General features: G+C 32.2%; 2 protein-coding genes across 5 annotated transcripts; both read right to left on the bottom strand.

The window, feature by feature from the left end:
* Positions 1-1,134: 1,134 nt before the first annotated feature.
* LOC111625938 (probable inactive receptor kinase At5g16590) lies at positions 1,135-10,544 on the bottom strand. Of its 4 annotated transcripts, none has more exons than XM_023369199.1 (5): positions 10,427-10,544; positions 7,811-7,851; positions 5,439-5,503; positions 1,654-1,695; positions 1,135-1,586 (listed from the first exon to the last, which is right to left on the bottom strand). In XM_023369199.1, exons 3-5 carry the CDS (start codon positions 5,491-5,493, stop codon positions 1,345-1,347), a joined length of 339 nt encoding a protein of 112 aa, XP_023224967.1. In that variant the 5' UTR covers positions 5,494-5,503; positions 7,811-7,851; positions 10,427-10,544; the 3' UTR covers positions 1,135-1,344. The 4 variants fall into 4 exon arrangements, with proteins under 4 accessions (XP_023224967.1, XP_023224966.1, XP_023224968.1 ...); XM_023369198.1 differs by lacking the exon at positions 10,427-10,544 and adding an exon at positions 9,550-9,658 and having other exon boundaries at positions 7,811-7,846; XM_023369200.1 differs by lacking the exon at positions 10,427-10,544 and adding an exon at positions 9,550-9,629.
* Positions 10,545-12,591: 2,047 nt separating this feature from the next.
* On the bottom strand, positions 12,592-18,965 carry LOC111625926. Its single transcript, XM_023369183.1, has 5 exons — positions 18,822-18,965; positions 16,940-17,004; positions 13,093-13,128; positions 12,982-13,023; positions 12,592-12,909 (listed from the first exon to the last, which is right to left on the bottom strand). The coding sequence occupies exons 2-5, from the start codon at positions 16,992-16,994 to the stop codon at positions 12,671-12,673; spliced, it is 372 nt and encodes a 123-aa protein (XP_023224951.1). The 5' UTR covers positions 16,995-17,004; positions 18,822-18,965; the 3' UTR covers positions 12,592-12,670.
* Between the last annotated feature and the right edge of the window lie 4,023 nt (positions 18,966-22,988).

The following is a 22,988-nucleotide window of genomic DNA, read 5'->3' as shown; positions in this document are numbered from 1 at the left end:
GGATATTTAGTGGCAATATTGTTATTGCTCCAAAATTCACTGAGATTTTTATTTTTAAACAACGCTGTAGCTTCGAAATCTATACATATTTCACTCAGTTCATCTTCTAAACCAGGTTCACTACCTTCATTATCTATTTTTACATCAAATGGATTAGCAAACCATTCAGGAACATGCATATTCTCCAAGTCTTCAAAACGTGCTTTAAAGTCTTCTCTTAATTTATCAAGATGTTTAATATATATTTCCAAATCACAGTCAGAAATCTTTTCATTTTCTTTTAGTACTCACAAGTTTTAAAAATATTTAAAATCGGATCGTGCCAGTGAAGATTTAAATAGCTCCATTTTTACTTGAAAGGCCATAATGATTTTTTGAGCTTGAACAATTTTAATGTTTTTTCCTTGCAAACGCTTCTGTACTATATTAATGATTTTCGATATATTACGATATTTTCTCTGTAAAGGACAAAATATCTACATTTAGATATAAAATACTTAGAGTGTCAACCCTACTAGAATGTAACAGTGCAACGTATGTCTGTGTATAATAAACTATTAGAGTTCATAACATGTTTGCAACACTAGTACAGTGGCCAGATGCGTGGAAACAGAGTAACACATGCTTAAAGCGGCGTAGGCTAAGGCAAAACTCAAGTTATAACTATGGTAGTCAGTAATGTTTTTGAGCATATCCGTATTTCGAATTTTTATTGGAATATTCTATTTTTTTCCTAGACAGTTTAATTGATCCTGTTTGGTATTAATCGACCCCCTTTCGACCCTCGTGTATTAATCGACCCCTGGAGAACTCTTATCGACCCCAAGGGGTCGATATCGACCACTTTGGGGACCCCTAAACTAAAGCAAGTGCGTCCAACCTTCTTTTTTTACTCTGGACCACATTGTAAGAAGTCATGGAATTTTGAGCCACAAGTATATATAATATAATATTTGTCACCCAATCCTTAAATATACAAGTATATTTAAGGATTAACATGTCTAGATTATAGTAATAAGTGTTAAAACTTTATCACGAAAAAGGATATTTTAAAAAATTACTTCTACAGATATTTTCAATTTTTACTTAGAAATAGATAAATTAATTTATTATAAAGGAGACAAACAAAAAATGTATTTGAAAAACACAAATATTTGTTTTATTTCGGTCTCTAATTAATAAAAAACGACGAAACACCAATTGTGGTCGTTATGATAAGTTTGGTTTTCAGGCATTTTAATAGCCAATTGAAAATTTAAACAATTTTACATTTAAAAAAGTCACAGGTTTATTATTTAAATATAAAATTTTCACGATATTTGAAAAACAAATACTTGTAAACTTTTAATGTGCAGTATAAGCTGGTGGACATGACGGAACGTTTGAAAATCCGCTATTATTTCCCCCAGTTGGTATATTAATAATAGTCGGAGCAGGAGGCGCAACGATAGCATTCTGTTGCACAATTGTTGTTCCACCTGATCTACGACAGCAATTACAACAGAAATAGCATATACACGAACAACAAGCAATAATTCCAACTACACATCCTATAATAATACCAACAATAGCACCTGCTGCAAGTTCTGAAATAAATAAATTATTTTTAAAAAATATTTAGTAAGAACTTTTAAGATAAACGACATCACTTACTAGCCGTTTCCTGACGGTTGTACGACGAGTCACCTAATCTCACTGCAAAGAAATTTAAATAACATGATACAAAAAACAATTATTTAATTCTTGGGATATTTAAAACATATTTGCTGTTCAACAAATTATTTATTCACGAGAAACGTCATTCGATTAACTTTAAATTATGGACATATTTTCGAATAACATCAGTGGCAAATTTTCCATTAGGCCCAATAAGCCTGGGCTTGGGGCGCAAGAATTTGAGTGGGCAAAAATTCAAAATAATAATAACAATAAAATAAGAAAGCATAATTGTAAGTAGAAACAATTTATAAAGGGAATTAGTGTAAGGTATAAACTTAAGCAGAAACAAAATAAGATATATCAGTTGAGTAGTGTTATTGTGTTTTGCATGAATACAGTGGTAGTACTAAAGATGAGTTTCCATAACAGTGCCTTTAGCCCTTTAGTTATTTAAATATCTGTAAAAATATAATTATTGCAGTATTAAAATTATAAAATTGAATATTTCGTTGTAAAACTGGCACTATTCGTTTAGGAACTCTTGCATATTTGGATTTAGACTTCATATTTCTGCGCTACTGAATATCACTGGAAACTTTGGTATTGGAAAATCTAATCCATATTTTAAATTAGCATTTGCTGTTGTATCAAAACACCAAAATTTCTATGAAGAGTCGATTGTTTGGATTCAACGATTTAGTTTATTATTTTAGATTATTAATTAACATCTAATTACCAAGAACGGTTTCAATAATTGTGTGAAGAACTTTTATTACCTTTCCGAGTAAATAAAATTTCTTCTATGATGTCATGTCGTGGCTTAAAAAACATTCATTATGGAATTTATATAGAATTTGATACGGATATGAATTAGCTTCGTATAAAAAACACAGTACCGAACTAAATATTCAGCAAGCTTGAGACAGGAAATGGTCTGGATTTCTGGACCACTGAATATATACTTATATTAAATATATTTAAAAATTAAATATTACTTATATATACTTAAAAATACTTAAAATTTCGGAGTGAATATGTACGTAAAATATAAAATAAACAATGGAAAGTAAACAACGAAACCGTTTTTAACACAACTTACGCCAGCAGTCACACTGGAACTGGCGTAATGCGACGAGTACGTCAAGGAAACTAAACAAAGAGACCTCAACAATTATTTGTGACACCCCTTTGTTGAGAAGTGGGTGTCGGTAGGGTCTGACGAACAGTACTATCCATGCACTTAAATCTCCAAACATATTGACTATATTTAGTATAGTGAAAGAAAACATAAATTTCCCAATACTCGTGAGAGAGTTGAAATATCATCCGGTTTAATAAATGTTATGACTCTGGTCTAAGATATGCAGTTGAGTCGTCAGTCGTTCTGTCCTCGAATGATTCAAACGAAGTGACGATAAGGCGGGGGCAGAACAAAGTCTATAAACATAAGGCCAAGACCCGATACCGTTGATACATCGCGGCAGTCGCCATGTTTAGTCTTTTTCGGTGAAAACAAAAATCGAGTATATAAACTGCTTTAATATTTAACACTTATTATAAAATGTTTGCAGTATGCAGGTGGTTTTAATTAACTCTGTTTAAATTACATTAAAACATGCTTCTCAGATCAGTACTAGTCTATAGACTGTGGTAAAGTTTTAGTTTTCTGACAGGTTGTATAATAACACTGTAACTTATTAAACAGAATAACAGACTTATTAAACATAATAAATGTTATATGCTGTTTGTGGGCTGAAAACACACTTTAAAATTTAAAATAAAATATAGTAATTGAAATTAAAACTTTTTATCATTTAAATTAATATTTCATAATAATTGAAAGTAATGTAACAGTACAAATTGCATATTCTGAAAAATAATTGTTGTTTAATAATAATTTTAATATAAAATAAACTATAAATAAAGTTGAATTAGATATTTCTATTTTTTGTCTACTGTTTAATAAACTTTTATAAATATATTTATTTAATTCTCTATAAAAATAATTTAACTTAGGAACTTTCTTGAAGGAAGTTATTATCTCTTGCAAATACTTTTTAAGATTTACTTTATATAATATATAAAGTTTGTGAGAAAGGTTTTCTTTTCTCTTGATATAATTTTAATTTATAAAAATGTTCCTCTGAGCAGTTTGTGTAATGCAAAAATGCATGTGCATATAGAAAACTAAATATATTTTTATTTTAAGAAATATCTCCAAATATCTTCTCTAATTTTGCATTTCAAAACTAAATAAATTTATCCTCGTACTTTATTATACGACCCATTGACATAGCTTTTTATTTTGAAATCTATTTAGTTAAAGCTTTTAATTACTGTACTGCTTTTAATTACCTTTGGCTGTCGAATTTTTACAATTCGGTGCTGAATAACAAACCATTTTTAATATATATATATACTAGCAGATGAGACAGGCTCGGGCAAAAAGTAACAATAGCGAAGATTAAGATTATTACATTATAGCCGATCTTACCAGTGTTCACCGAGTGCAAGAATTAGATCTCCCCTATTTCGAGGCCAATTAGAGAAATTTTAAGTGGGTCTAAAAATATGTTCGATTTCACGAAAAAATGCAAAAAACCGCATCTAAAATAGTACAGTAGAAGCAGAGTTCGTCAGTGTAATCCTTAATCCTCTCCCTCTCCTCCGCGGGGGAAATTTCAAAAAATTCCTTCTTAGTGTACATTCTCATTACAAATCCTACCTGTGTACGAAATTTGAACTTTCGTCTCCTAACTGTTTGGGCTCTGCGCTTATTGCTATTATTATTATCAACCCATCTCGATTATATTATAATATATACTGTATAACAAGAAATCCAACTAATTGAGATCGAAGGAAACAATCAGATTTGCTCTAGAAACACCATATACATCGAAAAGACTCAACATGGCGACTGCCGCGATGCAACACGGTATCGTGTCTTGACCTTATGTTTATAGTCCTTGGTCTGAGGAAAGTGCCATTTATTTCTTTAGAATTAAAATGGATAGAAATTAGCTACTTTGAAATTAATTATTAATATGCATAATAGATGATAATGAAAAATGTAAACGATGTAGGTGTAGAACGAAATCTACCCAAAATTGCTACTTGTAGTTATATTAATGGAAATATTGAAGTTTTGAAAGACATTGACAAGCTAATAGTTTTTTTGTTAAAAAAAATAACATTGAATTAGAATAAATCAGATTTTTCCAGACGACCTTCTACAAACAGTTTCAATTCAATCGTGAAGAATTCTATCAGTTTTTTCGTCATTCGATTCTTAAAAGTTTCAAATCAGGGAAGTTTAGAAGAAACAATCAGGAAAAACCTTCGACTCGATTATCTATCAATAGAACCAAATATAGACTTAAATTAGGAGATATCGTAGTAGTTACGAGGCTTACTACAATATCGCACCTTACGATGTGCTTTATGATACGAGACTTTTTGCATCTGACAACTTACGACGAATTACCTCGTAACGTACGATACGAGGTGTTTGCGAATATGGGCCAGTTTCTCATAAAAGACCTCCCGTGAGACAATCCTTTCTCCACAGACAGATCGCCTGTGTCACGTTGACGTATATGAATAAAACGAAACCAAACCTAAGAATTCATATCGAAATTGTGCTATATAAGTAACACGTTATACGAAGGCTACATACAAATATATTGATAATAATAATATATGCGACACTTCGATTTTTAACTATTATTATAAAGTTTTTCTTTTCAAATTAACACACTAGAGAAATTTAAATCACATACCTTTGTCAGCTAGCATAAAAAGAATTGTTAAAACGATCCAATAGTTGAGATTCATGGTTACAAATCTATAAAACATATTTTTGATCTATTATAAAGTTTAAATGTTTATAAATATTAAATTAGAAATATATATTATCTAAAATATTATAATAAAGTAGAAACTTGAAAAGCCTTCGCCATCATGGTCTGAAAACTAGAACGTTTGAATTCAGTCTGTAAATTGTCTATGACTAAAGATTTTCCTTCATTTCTAAATTCTCTATTGCAATAGATGTATCTTTTACAATACAAAATATGCGCCCCACGAGATATCCTGATATGTGATCCCGGTGCTTCGGCAACGTAATTTTATTTTCCTGTTTTCTGTCTGGTGTCACCCCCAAGTAAGTTGCTATTTTAGCGAAGCCTCTTCTATGTGTCTTATAGAATTCCCATATATATTGAGAATAAATTTTTCTCAATATTTATAGGTTAGATCGAGGAAATATAAGCGCATATTCGTAACTCCGTAACAACAGTGCGAATGAGAAGTGCCATATATAAGACTCTTCCACGGTGTCATTTTTAACAACGTGGTTGGTTACATTTAACAGAAGAAAGATTTGTAGCGATAATCTGTAGGAATCTGTCGAAATACGTAAAAAATATGGTTTGCTAATTATATTTGTAAGCTTGAACTAGCTGTGTAAGCTAGATTTGCTATAGTGTGATATTTTTGGAAAATAACGTTCTTTTTGGTAAGAAATGAATCGATACGAATCTGTCGACGTTCACGGTTTTATGTTTCGTTTCTTTACTGAAAAATTTATTTTAGGTATAAAAGTAGAATCAAGCTTTTGCAGCATTATTTAGCTAATCTCATTCTTCTGATTCCTAGAAATTACAAATTTAAAGACCTCAGAGGAAATTGGTACGAGGACAATTTGAAGTTTTCGAACTTTATCGAAAACCTTTGCTATTCCGAGACAGAAAGTGCGACGACACCTGACTTCGAGGATGCAAATTGAGCAAGACACATCTATTCGGTCTATAATATCCAAACGACCCTGAGATATTGGGGACTGAATGAAGAAAAAGCAAATAAAAAGTCAACATTTTCATTCTAGCAGATAATGGAACAAAACTCAAGCCCAAGAACACACACGAAACCAGTGAAAAAGAGAACACCTCAGCAGGCATACTCTTATTACTGCTTATTCACATAAGAAGCAACTAGAAGAAGCAAAACCATCTCTAGTCGATAGCAATAAACGTAAAAAAATCAACTTCAAAGTGCAAAATTCGTAACACAACGAGAGAAACAATTTTAAGACAAAAACAAAAAGTATACTAAATACGCTGAATGTTTATAGGCTATGGTAACGAACTATTTTTAAGAAAAGCAGGAAAATGGATAAGATATGAAAAATGCAAAAATACAAACTTTTACAAGTAATAATAAGTATGTAATAACTATTTGTTAGAATAGACTTATGATACAGGCGATATAATGTTCATATTTTCCCGGTTTACTCTACATATATTACTAAATTAATTTACATATCATTAGCATAATAACTTATTTTAGTACCTAGTGTACTGGTGATTATGGAGTATATTGGTACTCCACAAAAGATGCTTCTAGAAAGAGCTGCTCGTCACTGTGGTGTAATTTGAAGAATTTTTTTAATTTTAAGAAACAACAAAAATTTTGCACTTACTTTATAAAAAAAATTATTATTAAGACTCGTAACATCTTTAATTATGCATACAATATCTAGCAAATGGCCTTAAAAATTGGATTATTTTTCTACGAATTTTTAAAATATTTAAAAATTCGTAGAAAAATAATCCAATTTTTAATCCAATTTTTTAAATATTTTAAAAATTCGTAGAAAATTAACCAATTCCATTTTCAAAATTTTGAATAGTACTTTAATAGAAGAATTCAGTATAGTAATACCGTTACTATAAGGCCAATAACCATCATTGGTGTATACTGTATTATCAATATTGAAGCCATAACACCGAGAAATGAATATCGATAAACGAAAAAATATAGAAATTAATTTTATATTTATCGAAATTCTAATGGGTCCCTACAAAAACACGCATAAAATAGTTTCGCTTTCGTTTTTAACTTGTAAAGATTTTAGCGTAACATTTGTCCGTTGAATTAATTTATAATTTAAACAATACTGTATAACGATAATATTTTTTACAGCCTGGCCAAAGATTTGTACGAACTTTGAATAAAATATTTGAAAAACAAGTCTAAAAAATTTACTTAAATTCTTCCAAATCTATTTGATCTGAATTTCGAGATCCACAATAAAAAGCTAATAATTTAAAATAAATGATCAAAGATATAGATTATAAATGTATTCGTTTACCTGAAGTTCCAAACGACAGAAGATTTCTTCGTAAAACTTCCCTTCGAAACAAGAAACAAGTAAATCAATATGTCAAAATGCAAGTAAATTTCTTCTATAGTCTATAAATGAATTTCTATTAAATAAGTGACGTAATAAGCACTCTATCAGTTGCTGCGGCGCGTGATATGGCAAGCATCTAAAAAAGCAAGTTAATAACATAATTCGTTTCATATGAAACGGACACTGTCATTGGCTTCCTTAGTTATTTGCTTGCTACCTAATGGCAATCCTAAATATATATATATACATTATTTGTGTACGTATACATAAATATATTTGTACATTTTATGTATTAAGTTAATAATGTATAATTAGCTTAATTAGCAAATTTAAATAATGAGCTAATTAATTAACCAATTAGTCGAATCATATCAATTAAGTAAGCATATGATAATTGCCATAGTTATCTATAGACATTAATAGAATTTAATATAATATGACCGGAAATAACTTTACCACACTAACTTATATATCTTTTTTTAAAATATTTTCATATATATTACGAGATCTTGACAGCGAAACATTTATTTTCACAATGTATAGACTACATAAAAATTTTTTAATATTAAATTTAATAAAGAAAATAAACTTTATAATAAATATATAAATTTTAAAATAAATATTTATCATAATATAATATAATTAAATATCAGTTCCTCTGATAATTAGCTTTAAATGGATAAAATGAAGTCCGTTTAGTTTTTATTTATTTTACAATTGTCAATAAATAGAATTATTATATTCGTTTTCACAAAGTTAAGCTATTAATTTCGAAAACGAAGTCTGATTAAACGAATTAATAAATTATAAATTATGATATCTGGACCGATCTGTTTAGCATTGAAAATATATAAACTTTTTAAGTATCGCATTTACTTTATAATAAATATAAATATTATGTGTTTATGTTTTGTGCATGTTTGATAAAAAATATAAAATTTTAACCCAAGCTATAAATCTAATTTAAACTCTATTTAAAAATTATAGCAAAACAGTATTAAAAGAAAGCTTCCATTCTATCGTCTACCCTTTAAGTGTTCGAAGCAGAGCGCTCGTACATTGGGGCACTTGCTCCCCTTTGTCGTCGGGTTGCCCTTTTCTTAATTCTCAAGGGAGCAAAAAAATGAAATCAAAAACTGAAAAATTTCCTGAGTGTGCCTGCAGTTCTATTTCGTCAAATACTTCGACTAGATCGACAAATGACGTCAATATATCCGCTAAGAAATTCTAAATCCTGCTTCGATATAAAGTTGTATACTTTTACTTTCAATATAACCAATATTTGGAACCGATACTATTATTTTGCATTTACAGTAATATTTATATTGTATAAATTATACATTACAGTTTTAAATAATCTTACACATAGTCGCAGAATTTTACGCTAGCTTTATTGAGGATTCCTGAATGACGCATACAATGCAGAATTACAGAAATGCTCTGCAACTATTGTCTAAATCAAATTACATCTATATTAAAACGAGCTTTCTTACGTTGTAATTAAATAATTTTATATTATAAAAACAAATCGCGAAATTAAGAAGCGAATTTGAACGCATTGAAATAAGTAACGAAAAACATTTATAGTAAATGATAGCTTTTCATTAGTAACGATTTACAAGTCATCATGCAAAATAGAAAAACAGGCGGAATAAACTAAAAATACTGTATCAAATAGCCTATATTATTTGACTTACGCTAGAAGTTTTCCAGGTTTATTTAGTATATTTTGTCTTCTATTGTGTGTTTCTTGTTTATCTGTATCCTTCCATGTTTTATAAAAAAAATCTATCTAGCTTCCTGTTTATTCGAATTTTCAAATATACTTGTATATATTATAATATATATTCAAATACTTGTATATATTATAATGTTCGAATAAATATATAGTAAATGCATAGCATATAATTTTACAAGAATCAAAACCGAACCAAATTTTTTGTTTCCGTATAGAATATGTCGAAAACGGACTTTACATCAGAAAAAAATATTATATGTAAATATAATATTATATTTATCTAATTTACATAATATTATATTACATATAATATTATATAATTTAATAAAATTATATTATATTACATATAATATTATATTTACATATAATATTTTTTTCTGATGTAAAGTCCGTTTTCGACATATTCTCTACGGAAACAAAAAATTTGGTTCGGTTTTGATTTTGTTTTTATGCCTAAAAACAAAATCAAAACTGGGTTAATGTATACCTAGGTAACTAAAATGGCGGCGCTTCCGACTGATTCCTCCCGGAGGGGAGCCGCCGACAGGCCGCCTAGTGTTTAACGTCACTAGTTATTGATTCGCGGTAGTTCTTGAACAAAATAAAAGAAAAAAGGAAACGTCTACTAAAAATATAGTTAATCTAACCTAACCTAAACTAACCAAAGCGGCGCCACTTTAGTTATACATTAACCCGAAACCGGAACCGAAACCGAAATCAACTCCAATCAACTGGAATTACTATTCATGTCTATTGGTCAAATGATACGAATTAATGTAAATAATAAGGAATTAATGTTATTATGCATGTATAATCTATATTAATGCCTATCTTACCTAATATCTAAGCAAATACCTTACTAAGATGCACAGTATAAAACGCCTCTAGTCAGAAACTCAACGGAGAATTGAACAATTGTCAAAAATATAGTAGCTCCCTCGTATGTCGTATGAACAAAATTACACTAAAATGACGTAATTTCAATAAGCCCTACGTTAGCTTTAAATTAATTTTTTTTGTGTGTACATAATGGATTATTTATATATAATTTATTAAATATGATTATATTAATTAATTGGTCTAATCGTATCAATTAATTAAACATAACATAACATAATTGGGCTATTATTGAACATTAACAGAACTTAACAGTCCAAATAAGTTTATAGCATTGTTTTTTAAATGTATTTCTCGATTGCGTGACACAAAATCATTTCCTAAAACTAAAATCATAAAATTATTTTCTCACGTTAATTAAATTAAAGAGGAACTTGTATGAAAAATCCAGATTGTATTTGAATTTTCAATTAATTTTTCATTTGATTGAAATAGTCGCAATTCGAATATGTAAATTCATATAAAATATATGAAAAAATATTAAAATATTTTGTATTAATTTTTTTCAAATATCCTATATCATTTGTATGTTGAAAAGCATAGTTGAAAATATGAACCTTATATATGAATTTTTTGATTTCTTAAACTTAGTGAATTTTAGATCGATTTTTTTGTTTACGTATTATCGAGAATAAAAATTATTCTTGAAGCTGAACTAATTATTATTGTTTTGTAATATGTATTCATTCTTTTTTGGGTAATCAGTTTTAAGGAGTTCTTTTTATAACTCTGTGTTTTATAGGCACTAAGAGGGCCTTTTTTTTTAGCAAACCATTATGGGACCAGCCAGGCCCACCATGGAACGACCGAATGATAACGGACGGATCTGTCAAATCGAAAAATTCTCTTGATATAACATCGAATTAAATCAGTTGAAGTTTTTATGCAAAATAAAAATTTTTCAATTCCTAAAACTGTTCCTAACAAAAGTAATATTTTACAGATGCAGCAGTACCTCAGTACTTGTTTGTTAGATCTTTTACTCCTTCCATCCTACGGACACTGACTGAGAGGGTCTCATTTAGCAAGTTCATTATGAATTCGGAAAGTCCCACAATGGAGCGGTCGGGTGGTGAGGGATAACGGTCGACTTATACGGTCGAACCACATCCCGGAAAAAACTGAAGATTCTGAACCGTCCAATTCGATCCCGGACCCCCAGACCGGTAAGCTGCCGCCTTGACCGATCGGTCATCCGGTCGTTAGTATCTCGGTACTCAAACTTCTAATTTGAACAATTTGATATCAGAATAGATATTCGAGGAAAAGGTCGTTCGGTAGTGCACAGTTTACTCTGCACTCGGTCGAACAAACACTTCTGTTAGAACAAGTTTTCGATTAATAACATATATTTTACTTTAACATTAATTTTGTTACTCATGAAAAATTCTCTATGATAAAAATGAGTACTAATTTAAAAATAAAATGAAACTTTATAGTTGCTTATCTTCGTCAGACTGAATTATTGCTAAAAGTAATAGGCATATTTTGCCGCTCTGTATTGCTCACGAAACAAAGGAAATGTCAGTATTTCAAACAATAACATCTCTCTTCCTCTTCACCATCCTCACCACATTTCACATACGGCATCATCTTTCTTAAAGTTACAGATAAAGTGACAATAAATTTGCATTTATTGCATCTCTTTACTGTGTTTAGGTTTTTTACAATTTGTGTATTCTTATAGACATTTTGTTAAATTTGTGTTAAATTCTAGTTAAAATACTTTTACAAGTGTATTTTTGGGAGGTGTGAAACATATTAATCTGATTTACGTTATTCTTTATGGGAGAAACTCGGTCGGCACTCTAACAGCATTCTGGAACGAATTAAATTCGAATACAGAGGTAACTGTACTACTGTACTTCGAATTTTTATCAGAAATAAGATTATATTTTACATTGCTACGAATATTTATAGTATAAAAAATGACTATTAATCACAATATTTTTTTTAATTTTATATTTTATTATTTAGGTATAAAATTCTTGTAATAATACAAATTTATCATTATTCTTAATGAACATTTTAAAATACAGAATGTGTATAAATTGAAAAGCCATTTTTTTTTATCTAAGAAATATAAAACTATAATGCAGCTCTATTTACCAGTAAGATTATTCCGGAATATTATAACTAAAATATTTTAAATATGTTATTTATAATTGTAGTGTGGTTTTAATTTATTTTAAAAGCATATAAGGAGGTGGAGACGATGGGATATTCGAAAATCCGCTATTTCCTCCGGCTGGAATATTGATAATAGGGGGTCCGGAAGGAACGGTGGTGGTACTTTGTTGCACAATTACAGGTTGAGATGATCGACAGCAATTACAGCAGAAATAACATATGCACGAACAGCAAGTAATCAATCCAACCACGCATCCTATAATAATACCTACAAGAGCTCCAGTTGCAAGTCCTGAAATAAATAAATATATTTTTTTTTAATATTAGAAGGGATATTGTTTTTAAACTAAACACCATTACTTACCTCTTCTTTCTACATACTCGTATGACAAATTACTTAATGCCACTGAAAATAAATTTTAGTGATGTAATAAAAGTTTACACAGTTACTTATAGCCTATATGAGATTACTTACCTGTACTTTCTTCATCTGACAAATTATCTAATTTCACTGAAAATAAATTTTAGTGATGTAATAAAAGTTTACACAGTTACTTATATATGAAATCTTAAAAAGTAAATAAATTAAGAGCTAATTTATTGTGTCACTAGATTGATATGATAGTCAACAGGCAGTTAGGGCACCCTGGCTCGAATCCGGGCGACAAAGTTTTTAGAAATTTTCCGTGAGTGGTTTGTCCCGGATTAGTCAGGCCTGTCCCTCGTTACCCGGCTTCATTGTGAGCCTAGCCGAACTCACCATGAGTTTGGAAAAGTGATGCTCTTAGTGCCCACAGGGAGGATAAGTTTAAAAATGAAAAATTATATTATTTATGCTAATATATCTATGAAATTTTCCATAAATTCGACAATTTCATTACTTTTTCTAAGAATGAATTAGCATCATTTTCTAAAAAATACTTAAAACACTTGATGCTACATTATATTACAAGTAATATTAATTAACGAATCCTAATTTTTAGTTATAGACTTTTAAAGACAATTCCATGATTAATGGTACTGTACTTTTAACATTTACAAGTCTGATTATCTTCGGATCTATTTTTCATTTTTGATTCTTTCCGTTTTATTAGCACTAAAAGTGCTAATAAAACGGAAAGAATCAAAAACGTGTTTTAATTAAGCACATTACGTGTTTTAATTAAGCACATTACGGGTTCGGCCAGGCCCATAATGGGACGGCTTGGCTTGGTGGTGAGGGACATAACCGTGACATATCCGGACGGATTACCATCTGAAGAATTTCTGGGGCTTTTTCGAACCGTCCGGATTCGATTCCGGGTCCTCCAGAACTGACCGCCATCTTGACCATTTTTTAGACTGTAGTCTAAAATAAAAGTTAAAGCGAATAAAAAACAAAAACTAAAATCAAGTCGTCCAAACTTAAGCTTCTTCACAGAGAAGCTTTTCAAACGTTTAATATTAAGTAAACAGCTTATACAGTATAACTATTTGTGCCGTCTGTAAATACAGTAAAAACTAGGGATTGATATTACCGAAATTAGTACAGTATTAACTATTTTTGGTAATGCTGACGTTTTCATTCCACATTCGAAATCATGCCACACAGAACAACTGAATGCTGGTATAGGCTCTTAATTAGCTGCTGTTATATGCTTACGTACGAGTTCGATGTTTGAATATGCAACCTAAGTCCCCGTTGCTATTGTATATCGAAACTTAGGAGGCCTAGTCACTATTATGGAGATCAGGTCTATGAAGGCTTAGTCTTAACTGCCGAAGTTAATTAAGACTAGACCTCCTGTTTTCCATAATAATGACAAAATTAATTTACGGAAAATTGCGCATGCAACTTTTATCAACGCTCAAATTTCATTCCAAAAATGTTGCGGAATGTTCAGGAAAGGCCGTCTAGATGATAGTCTAGACGGCCTTGGTTCAGGGCGTAGCTTATAACATAAACATATTAATCGCTGTTCATGCTTTACTTATTCCGGTGGTAATTGGTGTTTGATGATTAAACACAGAAACCAATATTAAATTAACTACACATTTTTTTATATTGAATGCATAAATTACATTATTATTACAACTACGAGGCTTGTAATACTATGATATTTAGTTGCAATTGGCCGGATGGCCAAGCGGTCACGGTGGCAGCCTACTGCTCTGGGGACCTGGAATCAAATCCGGACGGGTCGAAAAATACCTGGGAATTTTTCGGGGTGATCCGACCGGATATGTCGAGCCACTTCACCGCCCAGCCGCCCCATTGTGGGCCTGGCCAAACCCATAATGGGCTTGTTAAAAGAGACTCTGTTAGGGCAGAAAGAGTTTAAAACGAATGTGAAATCCGGAATTTCTACCGAATTTTTGTCCGGTCAATGTCCCGTTATTACCTAAAAACCAATTAAATTTCCCTAAGAAACTAGAGTAGAAACCAACTTGAAAGAGGGAGAAATTTTAACCTCCCCTTTTTTCAAGGTAAACATTTGCCCATCTCGACGACTTTCCCACACTACGAACTTAAAAGTTGATAGTTAACATACAATTGCGTCATTTTATTTGGGTTCCGGGGACAACTCTGACCTCCCCGCACACCTTTTACCTCTCAACTAGTTAATCACGTGATAGTTTTCCCACCGCGAAACGATAAAAGCCACTTCTCTCCCCCCTCGGGGAGAGTCGTTTCGAGGATTTTACTTTAACTTGTGCCCTACGTTTGTGATCTAGGATATCCATATCTAGAAAGAGGTATGGAACCCACTTCTGTGAACTCTCTCTCGGTCCCTTCGCTCTTTTTAATTTTCACTCGGAATTCCGCGATGATAGTTTATCGTACAGTCTTTGTAGTTAACCAATAAATCGTTGTTTCTTTGTTAAATTGGTGTCCTCTTTTACTCGTATATCGTCTGTCGCTTTTCCGACGGCACTCCTTCCTCCCCTCGACCTGAAAAATTTTAGTCCCGTTCCCTCGGGATAAAGTAAAGAAAAAATTAAGCCATCTCTGACTAGTGGGCAAGTCCCTCCGACTTGAAAGCCGATCCAAGGAGGTACGACGTAGTCATATCCCCTCGGTTCTCACACATATATATACACAGATATTTAATTGCAAACACAGAAGAAACAAAATGAGAATATTTAATAGCCAAATATGATAAACACTGTTGGCCAGATTACTACTTCGATAACTTTTCACTTTTTTTCTGGGGAGTACGGATTTGATCCGGGTCCAGCCCTCATAATTTATCATAAGCAGTATAGGGTCAAATGTTTCCCGATATATACATAACCCATGCTGATCGAGCTCATTGAGGATCAGATCGATTTGGATGTAAATGTTGATGTCTCAGGTTAATCAACCAATAGAGATGGCCAGATATACGAGCGGTCAAGGTAGCAGCCTACCGCTCTGCGGAACCAGGGATTCAATCATAACGGGTCGAAAAACTCCAGGAATTTTCCCAGAAGTAGTCCGTTCAGATATGTCGGGCCGTGTCGCTCATCACCAGCCGCTCAGACATCGTAAGCTTGGCTGAACCGTTAAAAAAGGCCTTCTTAGTGCCCACAGAATAAAAATATTTACAAATAAAGCTAAAAAATAATTAACTAATTGATAATTTTTTAAATGATAAATTTTAAAATAAGTTATGATATTAAAAAGTCAGTGGCGTACCGTGGGTACCGTCAGCCGCACGGGGCAAAGGAAAATTTCTCCCCCCTTATTTAGGTATTTCAATTTAAAAAAACTAAAATTCAGTTTTGTCACAGAACAAGCAATGAAAAATTCCGCGCTAGTGCAGCGCGGAATTTTTCATTTCAATACAGCTGTTTAAAATAGCTCTATTGGATATTAGTGGTGTATATGAACGTACAAGAAAAAAAAAGTCAACAGGTTACGCAGGATTTCCTCGGATGAAAAAATTACTAGTAGTTCACCCGGACGGCGAGCCGATTCCCGGACTGTCCGGACGATAGCACTATCGTAGGCACGACGCAAATATACATTAGGATGGTTCAAATTTTTACAAGATATTATTATTATTATTATTTATTGTGAAATTTTGCCACCCCCTAAAAGGTAATTTTGCCGCCTTTCCTAAAAAGTGCTGCCCGGGGCAAGCCGCCCCTGCCGCCCCCACTACGGTACGCCACCGTAAAAAGTTAATTTTATTAATTCAAAATTTGTTATTTCTTTCTTATTAACAATGCATTATACTGTATTATCTTCATTTCAAAAATTTTAATTTACAGTATTAATAAACATTTTATTGTCATTTCTTAAATGAATTAAATATTTTTTTTTAGTTTAAATAGAAGTTATTTATAACGTAAATTACCTTTGTCAGTTAGAGCTAAAAGTAATGCTAAAGTAACCCAGTACTTGAGATTCATGTTTACAAATCTGCAAAAACATAAATTCCATTGAATTGTCAGATTTAAATATTTAATTTTGCTGCTAGTGAGACATGAATTATTATTTATTAAATATCAATGTCTTAAAATTTCTACAAATATTGCACTAAAGTTTTTCAAACACACACAAATCATAAGCCTGTTCTGCAAAGAAGACTAGAAAATACAGATAAATAACTTTAGACAACAATTAAATAGGCTGACACAATATACTAAAATAATACCAAACTGAATAAAAGAGATTAATAAAATGCAGTATTTGGAAAATTAAAACTCACACTACGAGCACCTGCAAGAATACATTGAAACTTTCAAACAAAAACTTCCAGCCATATCGCAAAGATAAAACATTTTTATATTAAGAAAACACAGAATAAATTATTCACAATGAGACTTTTTTCTATAGACAACTATATACTAAACCCACCATAAAATTTTAGCACAACATTAAGACATTAGTCTATTTTTTTTTTTTTATTCAATTCAATCATACACAGAAATGAAAGCAAGCACGGATCAAGTGGGAAAACAATACATTGCACAGTATACCAATCACGCTTTGTGTCAATGTAAACATACGACATTCAAAACGCAGTGTCTACCGTTGGCTGAATAAATATGCGAAGCTTCGGAAGTGGACCTAGAATTTGTGCAAAAAAAAGAAAATTTTTTCTAATTTTTGTATAGAAGGAAATTATCATAATAATTCTTATAATATTGTAAAATGAAACCATCAAACGAAAATGAATATTTTATGTTCATATAAAGACATATCTGTAGAAATTTCTAAGAAAAAACGAATTTCTCAGAATGAAACAATAGATGAATTTGAGTACTTAGATCGAACATCTTCGATGGGAATCAAATTGTCAGTCGGAGTTGACTCACCCCGCGATCCGGGCTCCGATCTCGTTACAATTCGTAACCAGGAGGGGGGACCAATTATAGAGCAGGGACAGATCGGCATCGACCTATCGGAATGTTCGATCTGGGACCCAGAAAAACTTATAAAAACCGCGCTAAAAAGGATGTGACGTTCTCGGTTCTTAGTTCGGTGTGCTCCGCTCCTGGATTTTTTCCTGCGGAAACTTGGTCGACGTTCCGGAAGAAGTTTTCGCCATCCTGTCCCGGCAAGTTTCGCCAAGTGTAACTCTGCTACGAGAATCACCCCTTCAAGTTGTGCTGTGAGCCCCGGAGCCTACGTTTTCCTCATCATCTTCGCCAGAAAAAGAGAAGATCGTCGAAACGATTGAACTTTATTTGCGAACTGATTCACTCTTCGGATAGGCCTTACACCGAAGTAAAACAGTAGTTGTAAGCGAAATTTTTATATTGAATAAACTGTTTGCGATGGAGGACCTGTCACAATAAGTTTTTCCACTCCCATGCGACAGTGCGAACCACTCGATTGTCGTGACACTTTCTCCCCAATCGGCAAACCTCACAAATATAACCATCGCAATCCATAAATATATCGTTTGTCATTTTAAAAATTTAGGGTACATTTGAATAAAGAATGTGAACTCACATGCTTTACTCAAATGTTTTGGTATCAAATACACTGAGGTAATAAATCATTAATAAATTAGCAGCCCGAATATCAATTTATTGATATTCGGGCTGCTAATTTTACGCGAATTTTATCAACACACTGCACTTTACACCACGACAGATATTTTATCTAAATTTTACTATCCGGCTGTTATAGAAAGTATAGCAATCGGCCAAATTTTGACCTCCTGATTTTTGCCTTTTTTCGACACTGACATTTTAGAAGCCGAAATATGAATTTAAAAAAGGGCTTACCGAACAGTTGAATCTATTTGCCCGCAGACAATTTTATCTTAAGAGTAAGAATTATGGCGTCGTAGAGGAGCGCACACACTGCTAGATACAGTAGGAGCACGACAAAATAGTCCCCGAGCTCCGCAGACAGCTTCCAACTTTCTGTCTGTAGACTGTTGTCTGCCTGAATAAACACATCGATGCACGCACATAGAAACTCTGCCGCAACATCCACTGCCGTTTTCTATAGCGTGGTGGAAACTTCTATATTGGAAATTTAATAATATCAAAATAGATGACGATAGATTTTTTTAAGTCGATGAAACTATTTTTCAAATAATGAGCAGAATGAATTGCTAAAGCATGACGTAATTGGATATTCTAGTACAATACGCGCGATTTTATTGATTATATTTTCGCAAGAGAAGTTTGCCCAACGCATAATGACAATAATTCACGGAATTTGGATGTAGAAAGGATTTTATTACTGATACGAGCGATTATTTATTGTGATACCATCACAATGCCGGGCTGTAATTTTTAATCATATTTACATTGAAACTTTCAAACAATAATTTCCAGCCATATCGCAAAGATAAAACATTTTTATATTAAGAAAAAGCAGAATAAATTATTCACAATGGTTTTTTTTTCTACAGACATCTATATACTAAACCCACCATACAATTACAGCACAACACAAAGACATCGGGTTTTTTTTCTTGTTTTGTTCAATTCAATCATACATAGAAATGAAAGCAAACATGGATCAAGTGGAAAATCAATACATGCACAATATACCAATCGTGCTTTGTGTCAATATAAATACATATGACATTCAAAATGCAATGTCTCCTTTGGCTGAGTAAATATAACCACTGCAATCCATAAATATATTGTTTGTCATTTTAACTAAAAATGTATAGTGAATGTATAGTTTTTGTATAGTGAATTCACATGCTTTACTCAAATGCTTTGGTATCAAACACTCTGAAGTCTTACCTTATTGTGTTTGATACCAAAATAAATCACGTAAATTAATATTCGGGCTGATAAATTTACGCGAATTTTATCAACACACTGCACTTTATATCACGACAGATATTTAATCTGAATTTTATTCCCTGCTATTATAGAAATTATAGTACAGTCGACCCCCCCTATAATATGGTAGATACGTTCCTGTTTTTATGAATCCATTTCTTACGAGTCCAGCCAATCATAGCCCGGCACGTATGCAGTTTACGGACTACGGCTGTTTGAAAGGTTTCTTCCATAAAATTAATCGATTCTAGACTAATTCGACTCAACATTTCCAAAATACATATAATTTTTTGGGGAATAATACATATAAACTATGCTATAAACAAAAAATTGTAAGATTACTTACCGAGTGTGCACCGTTCGACTACGTCTTAGCTTAAGTTTGTTTTCGTTGTGGAGATTGCCATCGAATGGCGCTCGCTGCTTCCTCATAAATTATTTTTTTTGCGAAAAATTCGCTGAACTTTGGAGACATCGTTAATATAAATATAATTTTTATGGACGTTAAATAATAAATTGTTTTTAGTAGATCCGCTGCCCATTTAAACTCAATGGCTTGTGCAATCCTATCGCGACACGAGTCGGCGATGACGTTTTACCGAATCATAGGAGTTTTTTAGCATGTTTGTACGAATACTGTCGCAATTTTTTCGTCGTGATATAGGAATCCGAACTATAGGAACCCGTGTTATATGGGGGTCGACTGTAATCTGCCAAATTTTGACCATCCAGTTTTTTGCATTTTTTGTCACTGACATTCCAGAAGTCCAAACATGCATTTAAAAAAATGGCTTACCTAACATTTGAATCTTTTTGCCCGCAGACAATTTTATCGTAAGAGTAAGAATAGTGGCGTCGTAGAGGAGCACGCACACTGTTAAATACAATAGGAGCACGACAAAATAGTCCTCGACCTTGTCAGACAGCCGCGAACTTTTCTGTCTGTAGACTACTGTTCACCTGAATAAACACGTCGATACACGCACATAGAAGACAAAACTCTCTGCCGGCAACATCCACTCCCGTTTTCTATTGCGTGATGGAAATTGCTTTATTATAGGGAATTTTGCCACTTACGCAACATAACGACGTTGAAAAATTATGTACAGTAAGCGAGTTTTCATGTTTCTTCTGACATTTATCACTTTTCTTCTAAAAACATCAAAAAGCTTTAGTGTGGCAGATTTATAAAATTTTTCAAAATCATCAAGTAAAAATGTGATTTAAAATTTAAAAATATCAAAATAGATGACGATATATTTTTTAAATATAAAATAAGTGGCTGAAATTATTTTTCAAATGATAAGCAGAATGAATTATTGAAACATGACGTACAGAATTCGGTAGAGTCGTGCTGGTCATCTATTAACTGCTTTCAGGGAAAATATTTGAATTGAAATAATGTGACTTTCGGTTTGTATCGGAGTTTTATACATAGTTAATCGGGGTCTCCTACCACTAAGGTTTTCAAATCTGGTTTTAGCTTACAGCTATCTAACTCAGTTCTCGAGATTAAGGAAAGAAAGACAGACAGAGGTATAGACAGATGACAGTGGGAATTTATAGGTCTATAATTTTTTTAAAATTGCAGCCCAGTTAAAAATAAAGAAAAATTATTATTACGTTCAAAAGAAACAAACTATCTTTTATACATATAAATGAGAATGTTTGTTTGTTTGTTTGGATGTTTGTTTGTTCGCTATACATGCCTAGACCGTTCGACCAATTGCTACGGAACTCCGCAGTTGCTTTCATATACCGCTTACTTAGATAATATGGAAACCCCAGCCCAAAATATCTATTGGATTTTGGTTAATAATCAATTAATTTCTATCTCCATTCGAGTCTCTCTGTTACAAGTAGCGCCATCTATTGGCAAAAAAATTAACAAAATCTATCTGGTCATCTATCTAACTTCGTTTTGAAAAAAATTTTGAATCGAAATAACGTGACATTCATTCTAAACTCGACGTTCCTATGTAGTTAATCAAGGCATCTTGCCACTAAGCTTTCTAAATCTGGTCTGGACTTTCATGTATCTAAAAAATACTGTACTTAATACCCAGCTAGATGTTTCTTAACCTACGCAAAAACACCTTATCTCACTGGGAATTATTTATTAACCGTAATGAACGTTTTCAACCTGTTCTACAGGCCATCTTCAGGTTTCAAAAATCATGGGATATTGATAACTGTTGTTTTTCGTATACAACAGTTCTTTCCAATATTGAGCTGTTTGAATCTAAAGAATAAATTACAGTAATATATAGTAGTAGTAACAGTAGTAGTTCCTCCAATGCTAAGTAGCATACCGGGCAGCAATTATCATCCTCCGATTCTGGGCGATGGCTTTAGCTTCCTCCCACGTCACATTGAGCATCTTCAAATCATGAAGAAAAGTCTTACGCCAAGTACTCCTGGAGCGTCCGCGTGGTCGTTTGGCACCAGGGTGAACCCATTTCATGGCTGTCTTAGAAATTCTATTATTCACCATTTGAGCTATATCCATTAAAAAATTTCATATATTAAGAGAATTTCAAATGTTTACAACTGACTCACTTTTACCTCATCTGTGTCATTAATTACAGACGTGACAGTCAATACTAGTCTTTTCGCAAATTACCATCACTGGTCGGGTTGTACAAAAGACGTTTTGCCGTTTATCCGAGGATTTCTTCGAAATTCAAATGAAATGAAAAATTTCAAAATCGAGTTTGAATCATTTGGTCCACGAACACACCGAACTTGTGTATCAAATTGAATAATTTAATGGCATTCGTGAGTACATCATTCCAATTACTCAAGGCTACGGTATTTACATGACTTGTTTTTATACTTGTGCTGCACTATTCACAGAGATGAATACAATCATAAAAATGGCGTTATTTATTATAGCAGTTTCATATGGTACTGCAACTCTTTTTACATGTTACTCAATGTCTCGCTTTATTTCCGAGAGAAGTCTTTTATATGTAACTAGCTGTTACCCGCGACTTCGCCCGCGGAGGCTTTGCAAGCAAACCCCATTTATATTCAGTATTTCAACAACCATAGTAATTGTTATATAACACCTACCGCTGAGAATGATGAGAATTGCTGAGAATCAAACGAACTGTTTTCAATTTGATCAATTTTCTGGAACGT

The sequence above is a fragment of the Centruroides sculpturatus genome, unplaced genomic scaffold (genome assembly GCF_000671375.1).
Source record: "Centruroides sculpturatus isolate CEXI.00-Female unplaced genomic scaffold, Cexi_2.0 scaffold448, whole genome shotgun sequence".
Classification (NCBI taxonomy): Eukaryota; Metazoa; Arthropoda; class Arachnida; order Scorpiones; family Buthidae; genus Centruroides; species Centruroides sculpturatus.
The sequence above is the reverse complement of the archived record's forward strand: the minus strand, read 5'-3'. Positions and strand labels throughout refer to the sequence as shown.